General features: G+C 42.3%; 1 protein-coding gene across 1 annotated transcript in view; it reads left to right on the top strand.

Moving 5' to 3' along the window:
• kif1aa (kinesin family member 1Aa) overlaps positions 1 to 21,190 on the top strand; it is a 269,784-nt gene that overhangs the window by 230,347 nt on the left and 18,247 nt on the right. Inside the window, exons 38-40 of the mRNA XM_048604503.1 lie at positions 2,379 to 2,405; positions 18,820 to 18,934; positions 20,053 to 20,186. Of these exons, the coding sequence (XP_048460460.1) occupies positions 2,379 to 2,405; positions 18,820 to 18,934; positions 20,053 to 20,186 (276 nt within the window). The remainder of the gene's footprint in view (positions 1 to 2,378; positions 2,406 to 18,819; positions 18,935 to 20,052; positions 20,187 to 21,190) is intronic.

The following is a 21,190-nucleotide window of genomic DNA, read 5'->3' as shown; positions in this document are numbered from 1 at the left end:
GGGACTGGCTGGGACAGTGGGTCAGACACTGTCCTTTCACACTCTGTGACTGGCTGGGACAGTGGGTCAGACACTGTCCTTTTGCATTCTGGTATTGGGTTGTACAGTTTATTAGCAGTAGACAGGTGGGACCTGATACTTATGGGGAAGCTGGATGGGTCTGTGGTAGGAGAACAGGCTCCCTAGATGCTCTTCTAAAATTGTCTGCAGGACACCTTTTACATTTTCTCACTATGTGTCCCACCCACCAGCAAATCTGATTAATAGGCCGCCCATCTGTTCTGCAGGAGAACTGACACAAGGCGACAGCTAAGGAGCAGAGAGAGGAAAGGGAGGGGGCAAGTGATCATGGCCAGGAGAGGTTTCTTTTCTGGGCAGTGGGAGTAAGGGAGGGGAGAGGTATACAGTACGCAACCTTGCCGATGAGGGTTCAGATCATAGTCTGTGAGAGAAATCTCTTTGATACAGGCAAAGATCACAGTCAGGAGGGAGGAATCACTTCCATATTTGGGTTTGGTGAAGAGAGATTATGTTTATGTTGAGGGGGAGGATTCGGGAGCAAGTAAGGCTGGGGTACTTGTTGTCAAGTGGAAGAGTGTGAAGTTAGGGGAATATGGAGGTGGATGGGTGAAAGGATGATCACAGGGCAGAAAGGAAACTTTGCTGCTGGTCCTGGCCCACAAGCAGTGCCATAAAACAACATAGGTTATTTCCTACCATCCTCCACCTGCAGGATTTCCTGATACCCAGGAAATGCAGCTTAAATAGGTTAATGAAAAGAATGCATAAAAGGTATGAACCTAGGGAAATGAGGAAAAAGTAGGTTCAAGTAAATTATAGATGAGCAACATGACGCAGTAACAATCGGAAGGGCTCTTTCCAGAGATAATTGAGTTGGCTGTTTTCCTAACCCTTTTTTATACACATGACAAAGGTCAGGCTTGTAACCAAGGATAACATCCATAATTATAAAATTGATTGATTTGGTTTGTGTGAGAGAATGTTGGTTATGTGTATTGAGTGAGTTTGAATGAATATAAAAACATGTGTGTTTATATTTGATGTACGCGAATCCAAGTTTGTTTCTAAGTCTGAATTAGTACAAGTGAGTGTGTGGATGAGTATGAATGTGTGTGTTGGGGTATGAGTGAGCCTGTGTATGAGTGTGGCCTAATATGAGTGAGCCTGTGTAGCTGAGACAAGAATTGTTTGGAGAAAGAATGTATGGAAGGGAGCACAGGTGTGAACTTGAGATTGTGTGCAGGTGCCTGTGAGTGTGTTAGTGTGCTACTTTAGATTGCTTTTCTCATAATAGCAGCTACAGCAAACATGCTAATGCACTAAAAGGTGAAAGGTCAAAGTCAACTCCTGCTTCATCCCTGTCACATGCAACCTATGGACATTACTCCTGCCACAGACTTAGAAGGTCACTAAACACCTCAGAATGACTGAAACATCCATAAGCAAGTTGACCTTGTAGGTTCTCACCAGAATAGTATGGTTTGGAAAATATTCTGCCCAAAGGAGATCAAAGGGCAGACAATCTTACTGCGGTCCAGCAGTGGTAAGCAGATACCAACCAGATTTAGACAACATCATGTCCAGGAAAATAGCTGCCACACCTAAACAAAATATTAGTTATGATTGGTCAGGCACAACAGTGTGTTTTCCCAGACCATTAACAGGCCAGCTTTCCAGTAAGTACTTTTATAATGTGGGTCGATCAGCATAATTGGTAAGTTAAGAGCCCTACATTTCCTTGTCCCTTGGGATGTAGAAATCAGTTCTTAAAATCTACTTCAGCAACCTAGCAGTCACACACAAACTCCTGTCCACACATCCTGGGCTGCCCTCTCCTGCCTCCTGTTCACATTTTCACGCAGAAAATAATGGCTAACACAAAGTTATGCAAGTCTAAACTTTGCCACCCATCTACCACCCTATAGTTTCTGATTTAAGTTCAACAGAAAAGTGTAGATTCCATTTTTAAAACAGTCATCCTCAGGCGGATTCTCTACTGGAGGATGAACTCTGCAGTAGTGCAAGAGGGAATGGCACAAGCAGCCTAGTGCTGAGATCACACCCACCTATTGTGAAGAGTTGTGATAACACTTGTGTTAATTGTCAGAAAATTGGAACATTGTTTTCCCAAAAAGAAAAGACAAGGCCCTTTAAATATTCTGTAAGATGGTCCCAAATAAAGTTGCTTAATGAATATTAGTGACCTTCTATCTCATAGAGCATAGCTTTGCGGTGTTATAGTGCTCAGGGTCTGCTGAAGCGTGAAGCCTCCATACATGCTTTGCTTTATGATGTTACCATCACCTTCAATACTTTATTGAGTCTACTAACAAGGTATTGTTTTTGTGTTTTTGCAGGCAATTTCTTGATTCGGATATGCCTAGGTATTTTTTGTTTTAAATCCTTAAAGCATTTATTTCCCAACAGTTTTCAGGCATTGAAATCCCATTGAAACCTTCGCACTTCTTTGATTTAATCTTCTTTTATTTGGATTGTTTGTTTCCTTTCACTTTTTCCTCTCTTCACCACATTCTGCAAAGACCTGCCAGGCATTACCAGTTTGATTCGGTTTTGAGGCCCAATTCCATTAGCTCTGAGGAAGCCAAAGGCTGCATGTAGCATTGCCATGGCTGTGTTAAATTGACTGGCGTAGTGCTAAAGATCTGTGGGAGTTGGGGAGGGGTTGGGGGGTGTCGATGGGAGCTTCTTCACTGCTACTTCATTTTGTACAGTTTTTATTTTCACAGGAGAGTATGAGCGATCAATGCGTGTGTTTAAAATATTGCACTGTCCGTGCTTCCAATTGCAGTAGACTTCAGGAAGTCATGCTGTGGAAAGGTTTTATGTCATTGCAAGGAATTTGGTCTACTCACAAAATGGGCCACCTTGAGTACAAAATATGTTGAGACAACTGCTCTTGGACCAGTCAAAAACTATTATCCAGTGTTGCATTTGGAGTTCACAGGATGTGGGCATCACTGGCTAGGCTAGCACTTGCCCATCCTAATTGCCCCCGAGAACGCCTTAGTGAGCTGTCTTCTTGAAATACTGCAGTCCTTACAGTGGAAGGGACACCTATAGTGCTGGCCAGAAGGGAATCCAAGGATTTTGACCCTGCAGCAGTGAAGGAACACTGAATATGATTCCAGGTCCGGACAGTGTGTGGCTTGGAGAGGACCTGATCCGACACACCTGCTACCCTTGTCCTGCAAGGTGGTAGAGATCGCACCTTTGAAAGGTGCTGTCAAAGGAGCCAGAGTCAGTTGCTGCATTGTATTTTTGCATGTTGATAGATGCACACAATCCTGTGCATTGTTTGTGAAGGGAGTAAATGTTGAAAGAGTTATAAGGGGTGTTAATCATGCTTTGCCATGAATGGTATTGAACTCCTTCAGTTTTGTTGTTGCAACACGCTCCTAGGAATGTGTAAAGTATTACATTCATAGTCTTGTGCCTTGTAGATAGTCAATAGGCACTGGAGACAGGAGGTGAGTTAGTTGCCATAGAATTCATAGCCTCTGACCATACTTGTAGCCACAGGATTTATATCATAGAATCATAGAATCCCCACAGTGTGAAAGTAGGCCATTTGGCTCATCGAGTACACACTGAGTCTCCAAAGAACATCCCACCCTGACCCACTCCCTCTACCCTATCCCTGTAACCCTGCTTTTCCCATAGCTAACCCATCTAACCTACACATTGCTGGACACTGGGCAATTTAGCATGGCCAATCTACCTAACCTGCACATCTTTTGACTGTTGGAGGAAACCGGAGCACCTGGAGGAAACCCGTGCTGGTCAGTTCAATTTCTGGTCAGTAGTTGCTCAAAGGATGTTGATGGTGGGTGATTCAGTAATTGTGATGCCATTGAATGTCAAGGTGCAATTATTAGGTTCTCTCGGGTTGGATTTGTGCCATTGCCTGACACTTGCAAAGGTTACTTATAACTTGACAACTCAAACCTGGATGTCGTCCACATTTTGCTGCATCTCAATACAGACTGCTTCAGGAGCTGAGGGATTGCGAACGGTGCTGAATATTATGCAATCATCAGCAAACATCCCCATTTCAAATTTTATGATGTAATGATGGTCATTAATGAAGCAGTTGAAGATGCCTGGGCCTAGGATACTATCCTGAGAAACTCCTGCAGAGATATCCTGGAGCTGGGATGATTGACCTCCAACAACGACAACCATCTTCCATTGTGCTGTGTATGACTCCAACTAGCAAAGAATTTCTCCCCCAGTTCACATTGACCACAGTTTTGCTACCACTCCCTAATGCTATACTGGCTTCAATGCTGCCTTGATGTCAACAACAGTCACTATCATCTCACCTCTCGAGGTCAAGAGATGAATTGCCCTGGCATAACCCAACCTAAGTGTCTATGAGCACATTATTACTGAGCAAGTGCCACTGGATAGCACTGTCACTGACCGTTTTAATCACTGATAAATGTGGTAAGTCTCAGACAACCATATTTGCCTTACATATCAATTAGTTTTGAGGCTGAGCCTGCACTTTGTCACAAATAAGGATAGACTGTAAGCTTTACTCGATCATTTCTTGATTATGACACCCCAAACCCTGACTAATTAATTTTTTAGTAGGAGCCAAATCTTTCCCCTTTTTGTAATTGCAGAAGTTCCTGTCTATTCAGTGCCTTTTTACCAAGTACAATAAGCATTATTCACTGTATAACTTCAGGGAACATCTGTTTGTTCAGCAGGATGAGGTTATTTACAGTGTAATTGTGTGGAACTCTTCTTTATTGAGCAGGATTTACTCACACTGTGATTGAGTTGAGTTCTTCTGTATTCGGGCGGTTAGATATTTTAACTGAGTTATTGTGGGAAGTTTCTGATTATTCATCAGGGTTAGAGTTCCTCACACTTTCATTAATGATTTCCTACTAAAACTGAGTGGAATTTCTGTAATTTCAACAGGATAGGGGGTTCCACATTGTGTCTGTGCAAAATTCCTGTCAATTCAGTAAGGTAAAGGTGTCTTATCGTATCTGTGAGAAATTTATGTTAATTCAGCAGGTTAAAGGTTCCTCACTGTATCTGCAAAATTCTTGTTAATACATCAGGATAAGGGTTCTTTGCTGTATCTGTAAAAATCCTGTCAATTCATCAAGGTTAGGGTTCCTCATTGTATCTGTGCAAAATTCTTGTTAATTCAGCAGGATAAGAGTTCCTCATTATTTCTGATTTGATTCATCATCAGGGCAGGATTTACTCATTATGGTTACATGAAGTCTCTGCTTATCTGTTTATTCAGCTGTGCAAAGACTACACCTGAAATTTCCAATCAAGTTATGAGTCTTAAATGCCAAAAATAACAATTTGATCAAACGGGCTAGTTCATTTTTCCACGATCACACATTGCCATTTCTGCCAACCTTTCTTTTTGAAGTTACATCTGTAGATGCTAATTGAACACTAATTACCAATGTGTGTTTCAATGACTTTTCAAATGTTCCTCAATTCTCCTACTTTTTGCATAAAAACACTAGCATCCCTTCCTACTCCCTATTTTCTACTTTTAACTTTCTTGTCCTGGTGTTTGAAGGCTGTAGGGAACAATGTCCTGGACCACTTTGCAATTTGGAAAGCTTCACCTCGGTTTAGGTAACTTGAAAGTTCATTCTTTCGTCAAGAAAACAAAGTCAGCTTTATAAATCTTTCCTTCTAACTTCAATTCCAGATACCTGGAAGAAACAGCAAGGTGAGGTTGCTTACCATGCCAATATACAGTGTTCCCATTGACCAACTGGGCTAAGGATTACTCACGGTGCCATTGCACAGGGTTCTTGTTTGTTCAATAGGATAAACATTATCATGGTGTAGCTGTGTGGAGTTGCCAGTTACAGGTACTTAACTGTGTAACAGCATCAAGTAGCCATTTCCTCACCAGGGCAAGGATTATTCACTGTTGAACCATGCATTGTAATGGTGACTGACTCAGTGTGTAACGCGGAATGGTGGATTAAATCATTCCCAGAGGATGACTGTTCCCATCAGCAGCAATTGGAAGAGATTGCAACATATTTACGGCCAGCTTCCTCTTCAGTTTCATCCGATGATTCACCCGACACTGACAGTGTGTCCTATGCCCCAACCAATTCACCATCCAGGTCTTTGCAGAATTTCTATTGGCCTCAGAGGAAACTGCACGTAATGCTTATTGGCAGTCTGTACTCAGATGTGATGGAGGGTTATATTTTGCCCCCACCCCATCCCTCCTTTCCTCCACCACCAGCACCACCCTCCCACCCACTGTTGCTCAAGTCGGCATTACTGACATGGCATCTAGCATCCTAAGGACTAAACTTCTGACATTTTTTTTCTTTTTTTTCCCCTTTTGTGTTTGTCTCTGGGTTGTCTTCACTAAAAGCATAACACATGGAAATGACAATAGGTACACAGTGAACTTTTCTTTCACTCTTTCTCTCACTCTCTTTCTCTTTCCAGTTTATGTCCAGTCCTTTTCTTTTTGTTACACTCACTGGTATCACTTGTTTCGGTTTTATTTACTCCCCTGTTGGTGTCCTGTGCCTGTTAACCTGCTGTGACCTCCAATGATATTTGTGCTCTTTTTACAATGTCTTTATTGCGGAATTGTGAGATTGCATTTGTTCAAAGAGACAGTACTCCTGCTTATTGGCCTGTCATCGCAGCCATTTCCACCCCTTTCAAAATCTTAACCCAGCAGGGGAAAACAGCAGCAATAACGGTGAGTGGGGATGAGAGGGGAGGTGGACAGTGATTTTGCATCTTTTCTGCCAAAGCACAAGGAAAATGGAGGTGAAGTGCCACCACAAATTCTCAATGAATGTGACTTACTGACATTGTCCTGCCTGCCCTCATGAATTCAAAAATTCGCCAGTCTGTTCCCACTTGGAAAGTAGAAAGATAATTTAAAACCAAGACCTGGATATTATCAGGATGGTTGGCTGGTGGGGAATCCCTTTGCAAAATTGACCAAATTGAAAAGATGATGGGGGGGAGCAGCTCGCAAGTTGACTAGTAGCAGTTGAATGGATGGCACTGGACCAACTAGCCTCCTGTGTTGTGTATTTCATAACAAGGAGACTGCAAAAGAGCTCAACTGTGCGACTTACTGTTTCCAAGAAGGTAAGGAATGAGGCTCCACATGATGGCTGTATTTCAAATTGTCATTGCAGATAGATGAGAAACAGGAGTGCAAACCCTGCAAAATGGAAGAGAGTAGGGTGTGGAATGACAGGAACAAATAGGTAGATGAGACCTCATGCTGAGAGTTCCACACAAAGTACTGCAGAGTCTCCAGGAGAAAGGCAAGGCTCTGTTTATTGAACCTGGCTGGATTGGTGCAGGAAGCCAAAGATGGATAGAATAAGTCTAGTGAAGTTGACTTGGGAGTCATTGGGAAAAACACTGAACAAGATTCGGAGGCAGTGAGTTGGGGTAAGCATTAAAGGTGCTACAATGATGATGGTTAGAAAGTTGCTCACTCTGGCAACCAGTCAGAGTGTGGAATCCAAACTCTGAGACAAAGCAAATTAATGCTCTGGAAATAGCCACATGACAGGGTCAGACTTTGAGGTGGAAAGATCAAACACACTGAGATTATTGCACTCTTATCGCCAACTATGATCTGTTCAAATATTCAGTTGTATCTTGACTAGGCTGGATGTTGCATTAAAAGAGAGCAGAGCCCAGAATCCTTTCAATAAATCTCACTGGAAGGGAATGGGAATTGGGAAACTGTACAATCACATGATTGCCATGTATCTCTGATCTTCATTTCTCTTCCAGTGCAATTTTCGGGGTAAAGTAACAAAGTAGTTATGTAACTATTATTAATCCAGAGACCTGTAGTTGTGATCCATAGCCCTCAGATCAAATCCCACTATTAGCAGCTGGAGTTATCTAATATTCAATGAGTAAATTAATCTGAATTAAATGTTAGGATCTGTAATAGTGACTGACACAAAAACCAATTTTGCTCACCAGTGTCCTTCAAGGAAAGAAATCCCAATTTCCTTTAGTTTGTGATGCCTACGTGACAGCAGTCACTACAGGGGTCATTTATTTTCAGCTTCACTCTTTGGGAGGGGATCAATAGAATAAACATTGAGTGGAACTGCAGTGGGCTCCAGCAGGGCATGGTTAAATGGTTTAGTGGAATTCTAAAAGATTTGTGTCTGCTTTAGAATGCCTCCAAGAGACAGAACAGAATGAGGCATTACAGAAATGTGAGACTTTCTTAGGATTTCTCTTTTTCTCCTTAATCACTTCCTCCTTCCATCACCCATTCTCCCTCTATTATTACCTTTCTCCCTTCTTTTTGCTTCCCTGATCCACCAAATCCCACTCCATTCTGCCTTCTCGTTTTTTGCTGCCTTCTCCATTTCTAACTCTTTGCCCTCCTTACTCTATCTGTTCCTTTCTATCATTCTTGCTTTCTTGCTCTTTTTCTTTCTCCTTGTGTCTGACACATCCCCTTTTCCCCTAATTTCCCTCTCTTCCCTTTAATGATCCAGTCTACATTGCATAATGATTGAATTAGTCATCCTATTCACTGCTTTCTGTTCAAGGTCAGCTTTTTCGGTCAAAAATCTGTTGATTGCTTTGAAGTGAATTCAAGAACTTTATAATCATGGAACATAATGTGAGGAACAAGTACGGGGAAGCAAAGAGATGTGTGATTAAAACAAATCTGCAGAGTTTGGACAGAATTTGAAGCTCAGACTTTATAAGTAGGGACAACTTTGAAGGACAGGAACTGTCTACATTCCATAGACATACATCTTTACCACTAATATGAAGCATCTTCAGTTATGTTCATGGAGAGGTCTATATGCTGGGACTATCTAAAGTAAGGAGTGAGATAGTATGAAGATTAAAAGGAACAGAAAAGCCATCTTAAAATGTGGAGCCTCTCTCCTTCATGTCTGAGTTTGGTTGCAGTGCAAAGTTTAATGAGGTGAACATTTATTATCCAAGTGGGGTCAGGGCCTGGACTAATTATGACAAATCTGTGCACAGGCCTTTAAGAGTAATACTGTATCTTTATATCCGTGGATGCGCCTTGACCAAACCTGAACAAGCAAGCCTGTTCAGAGCTTGACCAGCACAGACGATCCAAAATTGGTCCACTCATAATGGACTTGACAATCCAGAGCTGTATGCTGCAGGCAATATCCAAGGATGGAGCAGATCGCAGTGGGGTCTTTCAGTGCATTCAAATGTTGGCCTTGAGTTCAAACATCTTGCAGGCCATCTAATTCATCCACCCTCAAACATAAATCTGTTGATAATATTACTAACATCACCCTTGTCAGTTGTTGTGTTTCAGGGAAAAAAAAATTAAGGGATGGTTTAGACAGCAACCAGAATGACCTGTTTTTCTGATTGAAGAAAACAGAAGAGGCTAGGAGTACTGTTTAAGTGCTCTATTCATAACATCACAACAGGAAATCAGGAGGCTGTCTGAGGGTCAAAGGTAAAGTGATGCTGGAAGAGAGTCACGTGAGGGGAGAGGTAACGCTGTGGGAGGTGTTTGATTTTTTTAATCCAGCCTCTGTAGTACCTGACCTAGGAGTATTTTTTTTGAGGGACAGTACAGAGCGAGGTTTACCCCATACTCAATTCATGATATGTCAGATGGGCGGAGTACTGGACATCAAATATTGATGCAAAAATTGGAAATGAACTCGTCCTTCATAAATATCCTGAAACATCACCAAGAGAAAACCCCTTCAGTTTGTCAACACAAAATATTCTTCGATACAACTTGAAGTTCATCGTGAACAGGAAGTGAAAATAAAGTCTCCACTTAATCCCTATGTGGGCAGTGCTACCTCCTACAGGGTTAAGTTGTCAATCATTTTATATTAGTGAATAATAGTCATTGGTGGGTACATGAATCAAGTAGTGATTCTGTTGATAAGACGTTCGCTGATATTCTATTTCTGACCTTTTGGCCAAAGTGTCAGTCTTGGCTCAATGATAGCCCTCATACCCAAAGACTATGGGTTCAAAGTTCACACTAAAGATTTAAGCATGTAATCTAGGCTAACAGTTTAGTACAGGGCTAATGGAATGCTGCATTGTTAGAGATGCCCTTTCAAATGAGATATTGGTCCTCTCATTTTAACTTAAAGATCCCATGGCACTGTTTCAAAGAAGCACTGCAGGTCTTCTCTTGGTTCAGCAAATATTCATCTCTCAACTAACCCCCAAAACAGATAATCCGGCCATGTATCCAATTGCTGTTTGTACTGTTTCCCATACATCTTCTCTCATTAGCCCTGTCATCTTTGAAAGCGTTCTGTCCATCTATCTTCCCTTTAGACATCTCCTTTTCTCCCTTTGCTAACAGCCTCAGAGTTGAGATTATGTATTGAGCAGGGAGTCACATAAGATATGTTTCCAAGTGGGTTGGATGCCAACCTTTAGGCTCAACCACTTTCAGAGACAGTTGCTCATGTTGTGACCAGACCAAACTAGGTCAGATCATCCAAATCCCCATCGACTGTATATCCCAGAAAGGTGCTGAGGCGTGCAATTGCTATAATTAAAACTCCCATGTATTATTTCCCCTTTTATTACCAGGAAGTGTGAATCCAAAGTTCAAAACTGCAGAGAGCATTTATTGGCTAGGCTTTGGTTTCCTAAAGAGCACAGCACAGGGTGCTAGTAACTGGTCTGTGTGATTGCCCTACAAAGGGAGTTTGTCATCTGCAGCCAGCAATGTTAGGGGAGGAAGTGCCCTAGGACAGGCAGAAAATTTTGTCGTGTTACTGGGAGGAAGGGGTAAAACAGAGTAAGAGTCAAGCTGGTTCTCCCTGACCCACCTCATGACTGGCTGGAATAATCACCTTTGTCTTAGGGCATTGGGAACTTGCTTGTCATCTGCATTCAGGGATAGTTTGGAGGGCATGGGAAGAAGGATCAGTTACATAATTGTGGCCTTTCAGAATTGTACTTTGAGAAACAGGACTTCCTGTTGTGGTGTTGTCTCTCTTTCTTTCACCTTAGGCCACACAACCCAGAGAAGTCCTAGGAACACCAGGGCCTCTGGCCACAGAGGAATCCCAGCAGTGGCCATCCCTTTCTCCACATAGTGGCGGAGTCAAACTCTTACAGGATTGCACTGGGGGAGAAAAATCAAATGGCGTTTAATTCTAAGTTTCTATCTCACATGTGTTGGTGATCATATGAACAATATGAGGATGTCAGTGAATGGTTGTCCACTTCTGGCCTTAAACTATTGCCTGTACATGACCAACACATCAAATAGTCTACTGTGCAGTAATAATGAGGCTGAGATGCTGGAGTTTTATTTACCATTGACTGTTAGTTTAGGACTCTACTATCGCTGCGGTTACTTCAAGAGTGTATATCCATTTGGCAACAATCTTAATGAGCATTTTCTAAAGCTGAGGGAATTATCCGTAAAGTCTGCACTTGGTCCCAAACTATTTCTCTTCCATTTCAATGAAGTTGAAAGGCACCAGAAACCAGTCATAACAGAACAGGAAGGAATATTCCTGAACTATTTCTTACAAAACAATATAATTTAAATATTTGCTTTAACACATAATGTTAAAGGCGATGACATTATTCCACAAAATCGTCACAGGCTTAGGTCTATTGCTCCTGTAATACTACTGATCAACTAAAGGTGACATTACAGAAATGTCCTCTGCCCTCACACATCAATGCTTGAAATTCTTTATTGGCCTGGTCACTCCCCCGCTCTGAATCCAGTAGTGGTGAGATGAAGGCACAAACTGCCTCTGCCTGAACTGACCCTTGCTGGAATACTTGGAAATGGGTGCAGACAGGCATAGTCTGCAGACCAGAAGGGAAAGTTTAGTCGGAGTGACGAACGCACTGCAGCATTAATGTGGTGATTCTACACTAAAGAAAGCATTCAAAGACCTTAGCCTTCAACCATCAATCAACCTCAGCCTCTCCATTTTACCTCTTAGTGCCTGTAATAACTGCCACCAAGTCTTAGTTATTTCTCATTCTTTTGATCAGATCACTCAAAAACGGGAAACTCAATATTAGATTGCCAGTTCCAAAGCAATAGCTCCTAAGAGGTATCACTGCATCCACTGACTCTGTCCTGCTCTATTATTCAGCATTTCAATAACATCATGAGCAGTGACTGCGTACTCACAGTGATTTCATAAACCTGACAGTGAGTGTACCAAATTGACATCAGTACAGATACAATCAGTAACACAGGGTGCTGCGGGTGACTAAGAGACAGTGTGAGGGAACCTGGGATTTACATCAGTACAGATACAATCAGTAACACAGGGTGCTGCGGGTGACTAAGAGACAGTGTGAAGGAACCTGGGATTTACATCAGTACAAATACAATCAGTGACACAGGGTGCTGCGGGTGACCAAGCGACAATGTGGGAATCCTGGATTAACATCAGTACAGCTAAAGTTAGCAACACACCAGTGGGGAAGAGTTAGTGGGTGACAGTGTGAGGAAGCCTTATTAACTTCAGTACAGATGCAGTTAGTCATTCAGGATGCTGGGGTCTCAAGGATTATTGAGTGACAGTGTGAAGGAGCCGGATTAACATCAGCTGAGATTCAGTCAGTGACTCAGTTTTATTTGGGAGGGCTAATTAACACCAAGCATATGATGGAAGTGGACTAATATTATTTGAGATGGTCAGTAACACAAGATGCTGACTGAGATGCATTACTGAGCTCAAGTTGTGGGTTAATGGATAAACATCAATTGAGATACAAAATATAATCCAGTAGGAATGCGTGGGAGGGTAGAGGAGGTGGGAAACTGCACACCCTTTAAAAGGTTACATGGATGAGAACTTTCAAATGTTATAACATCCGAGGCTATGGGCCAAGTGCTGGAAAGTGAGATCAGTATAGATAGGTCAGCACAGGCTCAATGGGCTGAAGGCCTCTTCCATGCTGTATGACTCTGTGACTTCAGGCAGGCTTTGAGAATGTGAAACAATTCAGAGAAATTTTCCTGTAGAGGCAGTGGGAAGGGCAAACAATCGGACGGATTGGCATTGATGAGATTCCGGTCTCTAACACTCTCTCCTTGTGATCCCCAATCTATGACTCCCTCCTCCCAAAAAACATCAGTTATTTTCTCACTGGTACATAGCTTCATGACTGAGAGAGTCTGGCATCCATTAATGGTCTGTAGCTCCCAGAGACTGCATGCCTCTGATTGGCCAGCAGCTTCTGGCAGAGCAGTATTGAGGCACCCAGTAGGCCAAGAAACCTGCTGGTCATCTGTTGATGGCCGATTGGTTCTTGATCAGGTGAGCTTTCTCACTGATTTGGAGAGGATTACTCACTACTGAAGATATCAGGCACCATAGATAGTGCACAGAGCACTAAATCTTAGCCACGATATGAAACGTATTGGATTAAAGTTCCATCTATCTCAGATTCCAGATTACACGCTTGTTTGAACTAGGTAGAATGTTAAACCCACCTCGTTGTTGTGGAGGTGATTGGGGCAGCAGTTAAGAGAGTGTTCACAAGGTACAGCAGTGTGCAGATACTGGAGACATAGTGAGAAGCTCTGCCCTAGTAGAAGACAACAGGTTTTCCCAGTTATTCTCTTCACTTCAAACCGCACCAAGGATTGTGATCAGTGGCTAAAAATCCCTCATAGACTAAAACCCCTGGCCTCTGAGCAGTTCCATGTACAACCTGCTGTAGCCAGCTGTTTAGAGCCCAGGGATAACAAGGTATGGAGCTGAAGGAACACAGCAGGCCAGGCAGCATTACAGGAGCAGGAAAGCTGATGTTTTGGGTCTGGACCCTTCTTCAGAAATGTCTTCTTCAGAAAGGTTTCGAGTCTGGACCCTTCTGAAGAAGGGCCCTGACCCAAAACATCAACTTTCCTGCTCCTCTGATGCTGCCTGGCCTGCTGTGTTCCTCCAGCTCCACACTGTGTTATCTCTGACTCCAGCATCTGCAGTTCTTACTATCTCTGTTTGAAGCCCAGGCCATCCAACTGAACTGTCAGGCCTGAAAGTAATCAATATTCTCAGTTCTCCGCCAGACTGACATTCCCCTTGTCAGGAGTTGAGGAATTGTAGCTTGTTAGGAATATTGATCTCTAGAGTAAACTCTGAAGATCCACTGCAGGTCATGTCATCATCAAAAAGAAAAAAATGACAGGCAATTGATTAAAAAGTCCTACACAAAGTTCATGGTAGAGTCCTGAACTCTAGACCAGAAGGTCAAGATTCAAGTCCGTTTGGCACGAGAAGTATGTTATAACATGTCTGATTGGGTTGACAAAAAAAATGTTTTTTACCTTCCCTTTTTGAAGCTGTTTCTCCTGTTGTCTATTTCCACCACATCCTGCTCTTTCACCTGGCTTCCAGTAACAATCACTAAAATGTGCAGAAATCACAGACATTTCCTTGACATGATACTCATATCTGTCTTGTGAATTGCACTTCTTTCTGCTAAGTTTGACCTACCTTGTTGCAGGATATCCGACTTGGTGATAGAGAAGCCGGTGCTGAGAGTGTTTTGAGCATCAGCAGTCTTAGGGACTCCACTCCACAAAAAGCTCAAAGCTTGGTGTGGGTGCCCCTCTATCATGCCCCCACTAATATTTGCTACTTATTGTATTCTGTGAGCATTCTAGACCCCCTACCCGTCAAAGAAGGTGTTCTTAGGAATGTAAGGTTAAGAGTAATCCATTCAGCTCATTGTATCTGTACCGTCTCTCAATTGGGTCATTGACAGATCTGCAACTCAGTTATATTATCCATTAATATCCTTGTCTAACAAAAATCTACCAATCTTAGTTTTGAAATTTTCAGTCAATCTCGCCAAAACAGCCAGGCAGAGAAGACGTTACCAGATTTCCCATGTATGAGAGAATGCTCCCTAACATCACCTGTGGCTAGCCTAGCATTAATTTAATATTATGTTCCCCTTTTCTGGAATTTGTTACCAAAGAAAATAATTCGTTCAACCTGCCCCATTACCCATCAACTTCTTTTGTCGCCTTATATGAGATCATAAGAAATAGAAGGAGGATTCAGCCATTTAGTCAATCAATCTTGCTCTGCCATACAGTAAGATCACAGCAGATCTAACTACGACCTTCTCCACTTTCTACCTATCCCTAACACACCTCAATTAAATCACTTCTTAATCTCCCTCACCTAATAGAATACAAATTCAGCCTAGGCCTTAGTTTAGGAAATTGAACTTGCATTTACAGCCAGCAGTATCAGGTTAAGCACACAACAAAGTTCACCTCCCAGCTGGCCTAATTGTGCTCTAGGAGCAATCGAGGAACAAGCAATGGTGGAGGCTTGTATGAGGTAAACGGCCCATTGTCCAAATTTAATCTAAACCCATGAAATTCCCTTCTGAAAATGACGATCAATGTCCTGTTTATTATGTTACCTATCTGAAAGATGGTAATAAGTACAGAACTGAAAAATGTCGCTGTCTCTGACTTTGTTCCACACTGTGTAATTTTTGTCTTGCACACTAAACATCTTGTGCTCTTTGCTCTTTATGTTTCCCATTTTTTGTATCTTCATATGCAATACGCTCCACACGTTTCACACATTCTTTGCACTGTAATCTTTTTCATATGGTGGGTGGTGGCTGTAACATGATTTGTTCTTTGCCTCGTGTGGCCTTGATGTATTGTAGTGTGTTTGTCATTGGTGGCTTGAGTTCTTTGTCTTTCACTGAGAATTTGTCTTGTGACAAATTACTTTATAAAACTCCAGCATTTAAATTAATTCTGAAGAAAGATACGTTGATCTTGTATGAAAAAGTGTTTTTGTCTTGTAGTTGTCGTGAAGTTGTTTCTTGCTTTCTCTACAAAAACAGGAGTTGAGTATGTTAGTTATTGGGAATGATAGAATTGGCCTCTGGTCGGGCCCTGGGAGATCTTTCTCTTGATATAGCTAGAATTTTAGGGGCAATTACCCGTTACACTGTTCTTTATAGTATGAGTTTACAGATGTCAGCCATTCACTTTCAGAGTGGCTTCTGATTTATATGACCTGATTGCTCATCTCTCAACTCAAAGCCTGAACAGTAAGTTTATGTCCCATCCTTGGGGTAAAAAGAGAGTGACTCAGTTATCTCCTGCAACCACCCACTTCCATCACCCTCAATTCCTGATTTCTCTATCCTGCTGTCCTTCCCCCTTGACTCCTGATCTCCCTCTCTCCCACTCTCAGTGCTTGACCTCTCTCTGACTCAACTCCAGACCTCTCCATGATGGTCTCCTTTCCCCTCAATCACTGACCTCTTTTTGCAAGTTTCCCTCCCTTAAGTCTCCTGATTCCCCTCCCTGATCCTCCTCTTCCCCCTCCCTGGCTCTGAAGCTCCCTCTGCCTCAACCATTATGATGCCTTCCCATACACGTCTCATATTATCTCTTAACTGAGCAAATTTTACAAAATGCTGTTTGTGTTCCAGTAAGGCTTATTCTTGCCATCAGTCAGCAGCATTTGCCCTGTCCTATTGCTATGATTTTTCCGTTGTTGGCGAATTCCTGATGAGATGGTGGTTCAGTTTGGCTAATGTCTTATTGAAGAACTTTTTAAACCCTATCCAATTGATGTAAAATCCAGATCAGTTTACTAGCCAATCCAGGATGGATTTGCCCACATATGGGAAACTGACATGGCCTTGATCAGTTGCCAGTTGTTGGTTAGGCACAACACATCTCAGTAAAAGGAGAGAACTATGTTCTTGTAGGATAGGGAGTATCTCCCTCTCATTGTGCTAAGCTGGTCGCCAATGAACACAATTGAGCTCAGTGAATATTGAACATAGAACAGTACAGCACAGGAACATGCCCTTCTGCCCACCATGTCTGTGCTGACCATGATGCCATTCTAAACTAAACCCATCTGCTTGCCCATGGTCTGCATCCCTGTATTCCCTGCCTGTCCATGTCGACGTTTAGACATTGCTATCTGATCTGCTTCCGCCACCTGATCCGGCTGTGTGTAAAAACATTTGCCCCGCACATCTCCTTTGAACTTCCATCCTCCCACTTTAAACCTATGGGCCCTAGTATTTGACATTTCCATTCTGGGAAAAAGACACCGACTGTCCACCCTATCCATGCCTCACATAACTTTATATACTTCACTCAAGTTGCCCCTCAGCCTCCAATACCCTACCAAAAAATATCCAAGTTTGTCCAACCTCTCCTTGTAGCTAATACACTCCAATCCAGGCAACAAACTGATAAACCTCTTTTCCACCCTCTCCATATCTTCCCATAGGCTACAAACCAGTTGTAATACATAAAGTTGGATGAAGAGTGAGAATTTGTATTTAGATGTAGTAAAACAGATACCTATAGGGGAACTGATTTCATCTTGGGGATGACCTGGCAGGTTTAAAAATAATAGGCTCACTGCAGATGGTGAGACAACCAATAGTAGGAAAAGAAACTGAGGTGCTACAGGAGCATTCGGGATTGTTTCTTGCCTGTAAATTGGATAAAGTTGACTGTCATTCCCACGTCTGAGAACATTAGTCTACAGAACCATCAGAGATTGTCCATGAACCTATCAACATTTTATACCACCCTCCATCTGATGCCAATGGAAAAGAAAGACAGGCATGGGCTGATGTTCTGTGAGCACAATGTTGCATTTCCTCCCATTGCAGACACCCCCGAACCCCAACCACAACCACAACCTCAGCCTAGATTGGGAAATGCCCTGCTTGTTGAAAGGTACCTGGACATCCAATTGACGACCCCTGCTGTGAAACAGCCAGCCACCGTGTATAGCTTGGTACTTGCTGATACTGGGATACTGATACCTTTCCTGCTGTCCCAGGTAGTCAACACTCTTAGTCATTGTTAGCAATGGGCAGAGAATGAAGCCAGGTTAAGTTAACTTGTGTTTGGGATTTATTGAGGTGCTAGGAATCACCATTATTTTTTGTAATGTACTACACGAGAGAGGGTGAACCGTTCCATGAAAGATAAGTGTATACTCCGTAGAGTCAATAACACTGTGACTTTGTGTTATCTTAGCCTTCAAGCTGCATTATAACTTATAACATACAGTTCTAGCTGCTCATTTGGTCTCAAAATATATCAATAAAATTTACAATCACATTTTCACTATTCTATCGTTACAATTCTGCAGCTCGTCCTTAAGGCTTTTCCCTACATGATTGATGCTCTGTAATTCCTTAGCTGAGATAAGACTTTTTTTTTCATTCAAAGCTTCCATCTCACTGAGGGGGCTTCAGGCCAATTCACATCCAACAGCCTGCTCTCAAAACTCTGCACACATTTTGACAGCTGTGATAAATTCTAAAAACAATTAACATTCAAAATCAAGCAACTAACAATACCCTAGAAGAAAAATAGACAATCCGCTCTATTTCCCAATGTTGACACATACTTTAAAAAATTCCAGGATCCAGATCTGTATCTTCACCAGAACTAACCAATTCTACTCGGGGTCATACCCTAAAAGTGTATCATATTTTGTTGAAATCTATCCTTTTTTTAAAAATTAAATTGTTCACAGACAAATGGACTAAACAACAGTGGCAAAAATATTACCTCTGCCCAGTTTCAACTCAGTTGCAGAGTTAATAAGCAACTGAACTATAGTATTTATTGCTGATTGTCAGGTTATATTTGAGACTGTTATGTCTCCCAGTGGCTCCTGTTATTTGTAGCAGAAAGCAAATATAAAACAGCAGGTCTGTATTTGAGAAGTGATGTGGGTTGACTGGATAGTGCCATTTTTGCAGAACCTTTTACCGATTTGAAGCAGGCTGGGATAGCTCCATGCATAACTCCCTGCTGCTGAACAGAGTGACCCCATATGGAGAGAAGATCTACATGACGTTGTCAGCGTATTTGGAGGTAAGATCTTGCCCCAAATAAGCAGAGTCTGTATCCCAACTTCCTGCTTCCTGGGAATTTTGTACTCAACAACACAAGGGACATAAATCATGGCGAATCTTAAAGTTTTTATTTCAGGCACCCACTTTCAGTATCAAACACTCACAGGGCAGCTACAAAATGAGATGGATATAAAGTTTCCTCTACACTGTCCATCAAACACTTCCCACGCAGGTACAATGCGGGGTTGGATAGGAAGTTAAGCTTCCTCTCATCTGTCTCCATCAATCACTCCCAGGGTAGATACAGTACATGGCGTAATAAAGTGCAAGGCTAACTCTGCAGTGTTTCATCAAAGGGCAGGGAGAACATGGTTTAGTTACTTGGTAAAGCATCTTCCAAAAAGTCCATTAAATACTCCAAGGACAGGTACAGCGCAGGTTTGATTCAGAGTTAAGCTCCCTGTACGCTGTCCCATTAAACACTCCGAGGATAGATGCAGCATAGGGTGAGATAGAGTTAAGCTTTCTCTATGCTGTCCCATTAAACACTCCCAAGATAGATGCAACATAGGGTATGATTCAGAGTTAGCTACCTTTACACTGTCCCATTCAACACTCCCAGGTTAGGTGCAGCATAGTGTGAGACACAGAGTTAATCCTCATCTACACTGTGCCATTGAACACTCACAGGACAGATGCAGCATAGGATAAGATACAGAGTTCAACTTCCTCTGCATTGTCCCATTAACCACCCTCAAGGCAGTTACGTCCTGAGCTGGATATGGGATAAAGCTCCCTCTTCACTCTTTCAGTAATATGTTTCATGAGTCTCTGTGCTGCACTAATGTGACTGCTTTTATTTTCCCTCCACAACCCAACCTATAATTTTGTTGTGAGTGATGTTGCTAAGTATTTTTCCAGTGTGATTGTGTGTTGATGAGGAATTTGATGGCATTCCAGGAAACCAAACAAAAGCAGTTTCCTTTTAGACAAAGCAGTTTTTCCATTGAAATACAACTCTCAGGATCACCAATCTTAACTGGGAAGAAAAGTTCCAACCAGAAGCTAAGAAAGATTCAAAAACTGCTCCTCATCACATTGTGAACCTTTTGTAAATCTCTCATCTCTCTTTGGCAGATGGAGAACTGTACACAGCCTGCAGTTGTTACTAAAGACTTCTGCATGGTGTTCTACACACGAGATGCCAGGCTGCCAGCCTCCCGCTCTATCCGCAACCTCTTTGGCAGTGGAACACTCAAAGCTTCAGAGAGGTAAGAGGCTGCCTGCTGCTGAGAGTCTGCAGCCTATGTCAGTGGGCACTCATTCACTCCTGGTGAAACGTATGTTGTGATTTATCAACCACATCGGCGGGAAAGAGCTGGCCCCTCAACCTCTGAGATCAGTGTTCACATAATTGTGATTGTCTTGGGTTTGAGCTCAAGATCACCGCGCTGACTAAGTTGCAAAGTGAAAGGGAAGAGTAGGAAATGGATTAAAACAAAAACGTAACAGTTAGGAGCTGGAATAGGCCACTCAGCTTGTTCCAACATTTGGTAAGATCTTGGCTGATCTGATCGTGACCTTAACTCCACATCCCTGTCTGTCCCACATAGTCCTTAGCTCATTTGTTGATCAAAACTATGTCCAACTCAGGTTTGTCCACTGGCGAAGAGAATTCCAAAGATTAATGGGCCTCTGAGAGAATAAATCTCTTTTCAAGCCCTCTTTAATTGAGAGATCTCTTATTTGGGAAATGTGTCCCCTAGGTCTAGATTCCTACTTGACAGGGAATGTCCTCTCTCAGCATCTACCCTGTCAAACTCCTTGAGGATCATAGACATTTCAATAAGAGCACTTATAAGCTAAAATGGAGTAGAAGCTGGGAAGGGTGTACTGGGGCAAAGGATTCTACTACTGGCTTTGCTCCTTCAGAAAATGCCTTGAAAACCTCAACAATAACAGATTGATGTCAGAAAACAGGGGGTTGAGTGGGGTCTTAAACAGGAGCCAATATTATTCTCTTGATGTCCAGTTTACATCATTTTCAGAAAATGGACTCTGGCTCAAAGGCTGATGAATTGGTCTATTGTCCTAATTGTGGCAAACTCTGCTAGCTCTCCTGAAAACAAGAGAGGTGTTCCTTCTAATTGTTGGTCCAGGAATAGACTGTTATAAGTGCTGTGGTTGGTCACTGCTTGAAATTGATGGTGACAACACATGTTAAGATCAGAGACAGTAAGAACTGCAGATGCTAGAGTCAGAGATAACATGGTGT

The sequence above is a fragment of the Rhincodon typus genome, chromosome 13 (genome assembly GCF_021869965.1).
Source record: "Rhincodon typus isolate 14 chromosome 13, sRhiTyp1.1, whole genome shotgun sequence".
Lineage (NCBI taxonomy): Eukaryota > Metazoa > Chordata > Chondrichthyes > Orectolobiformes > Rhincodontidae > Rhincodon > Rhincodon typus.
The sequence above is the reverse complement of the archived record's forward strand: the minus strand, read 5'-3'. Positions and strand labels throughout refer to the sequence as shown.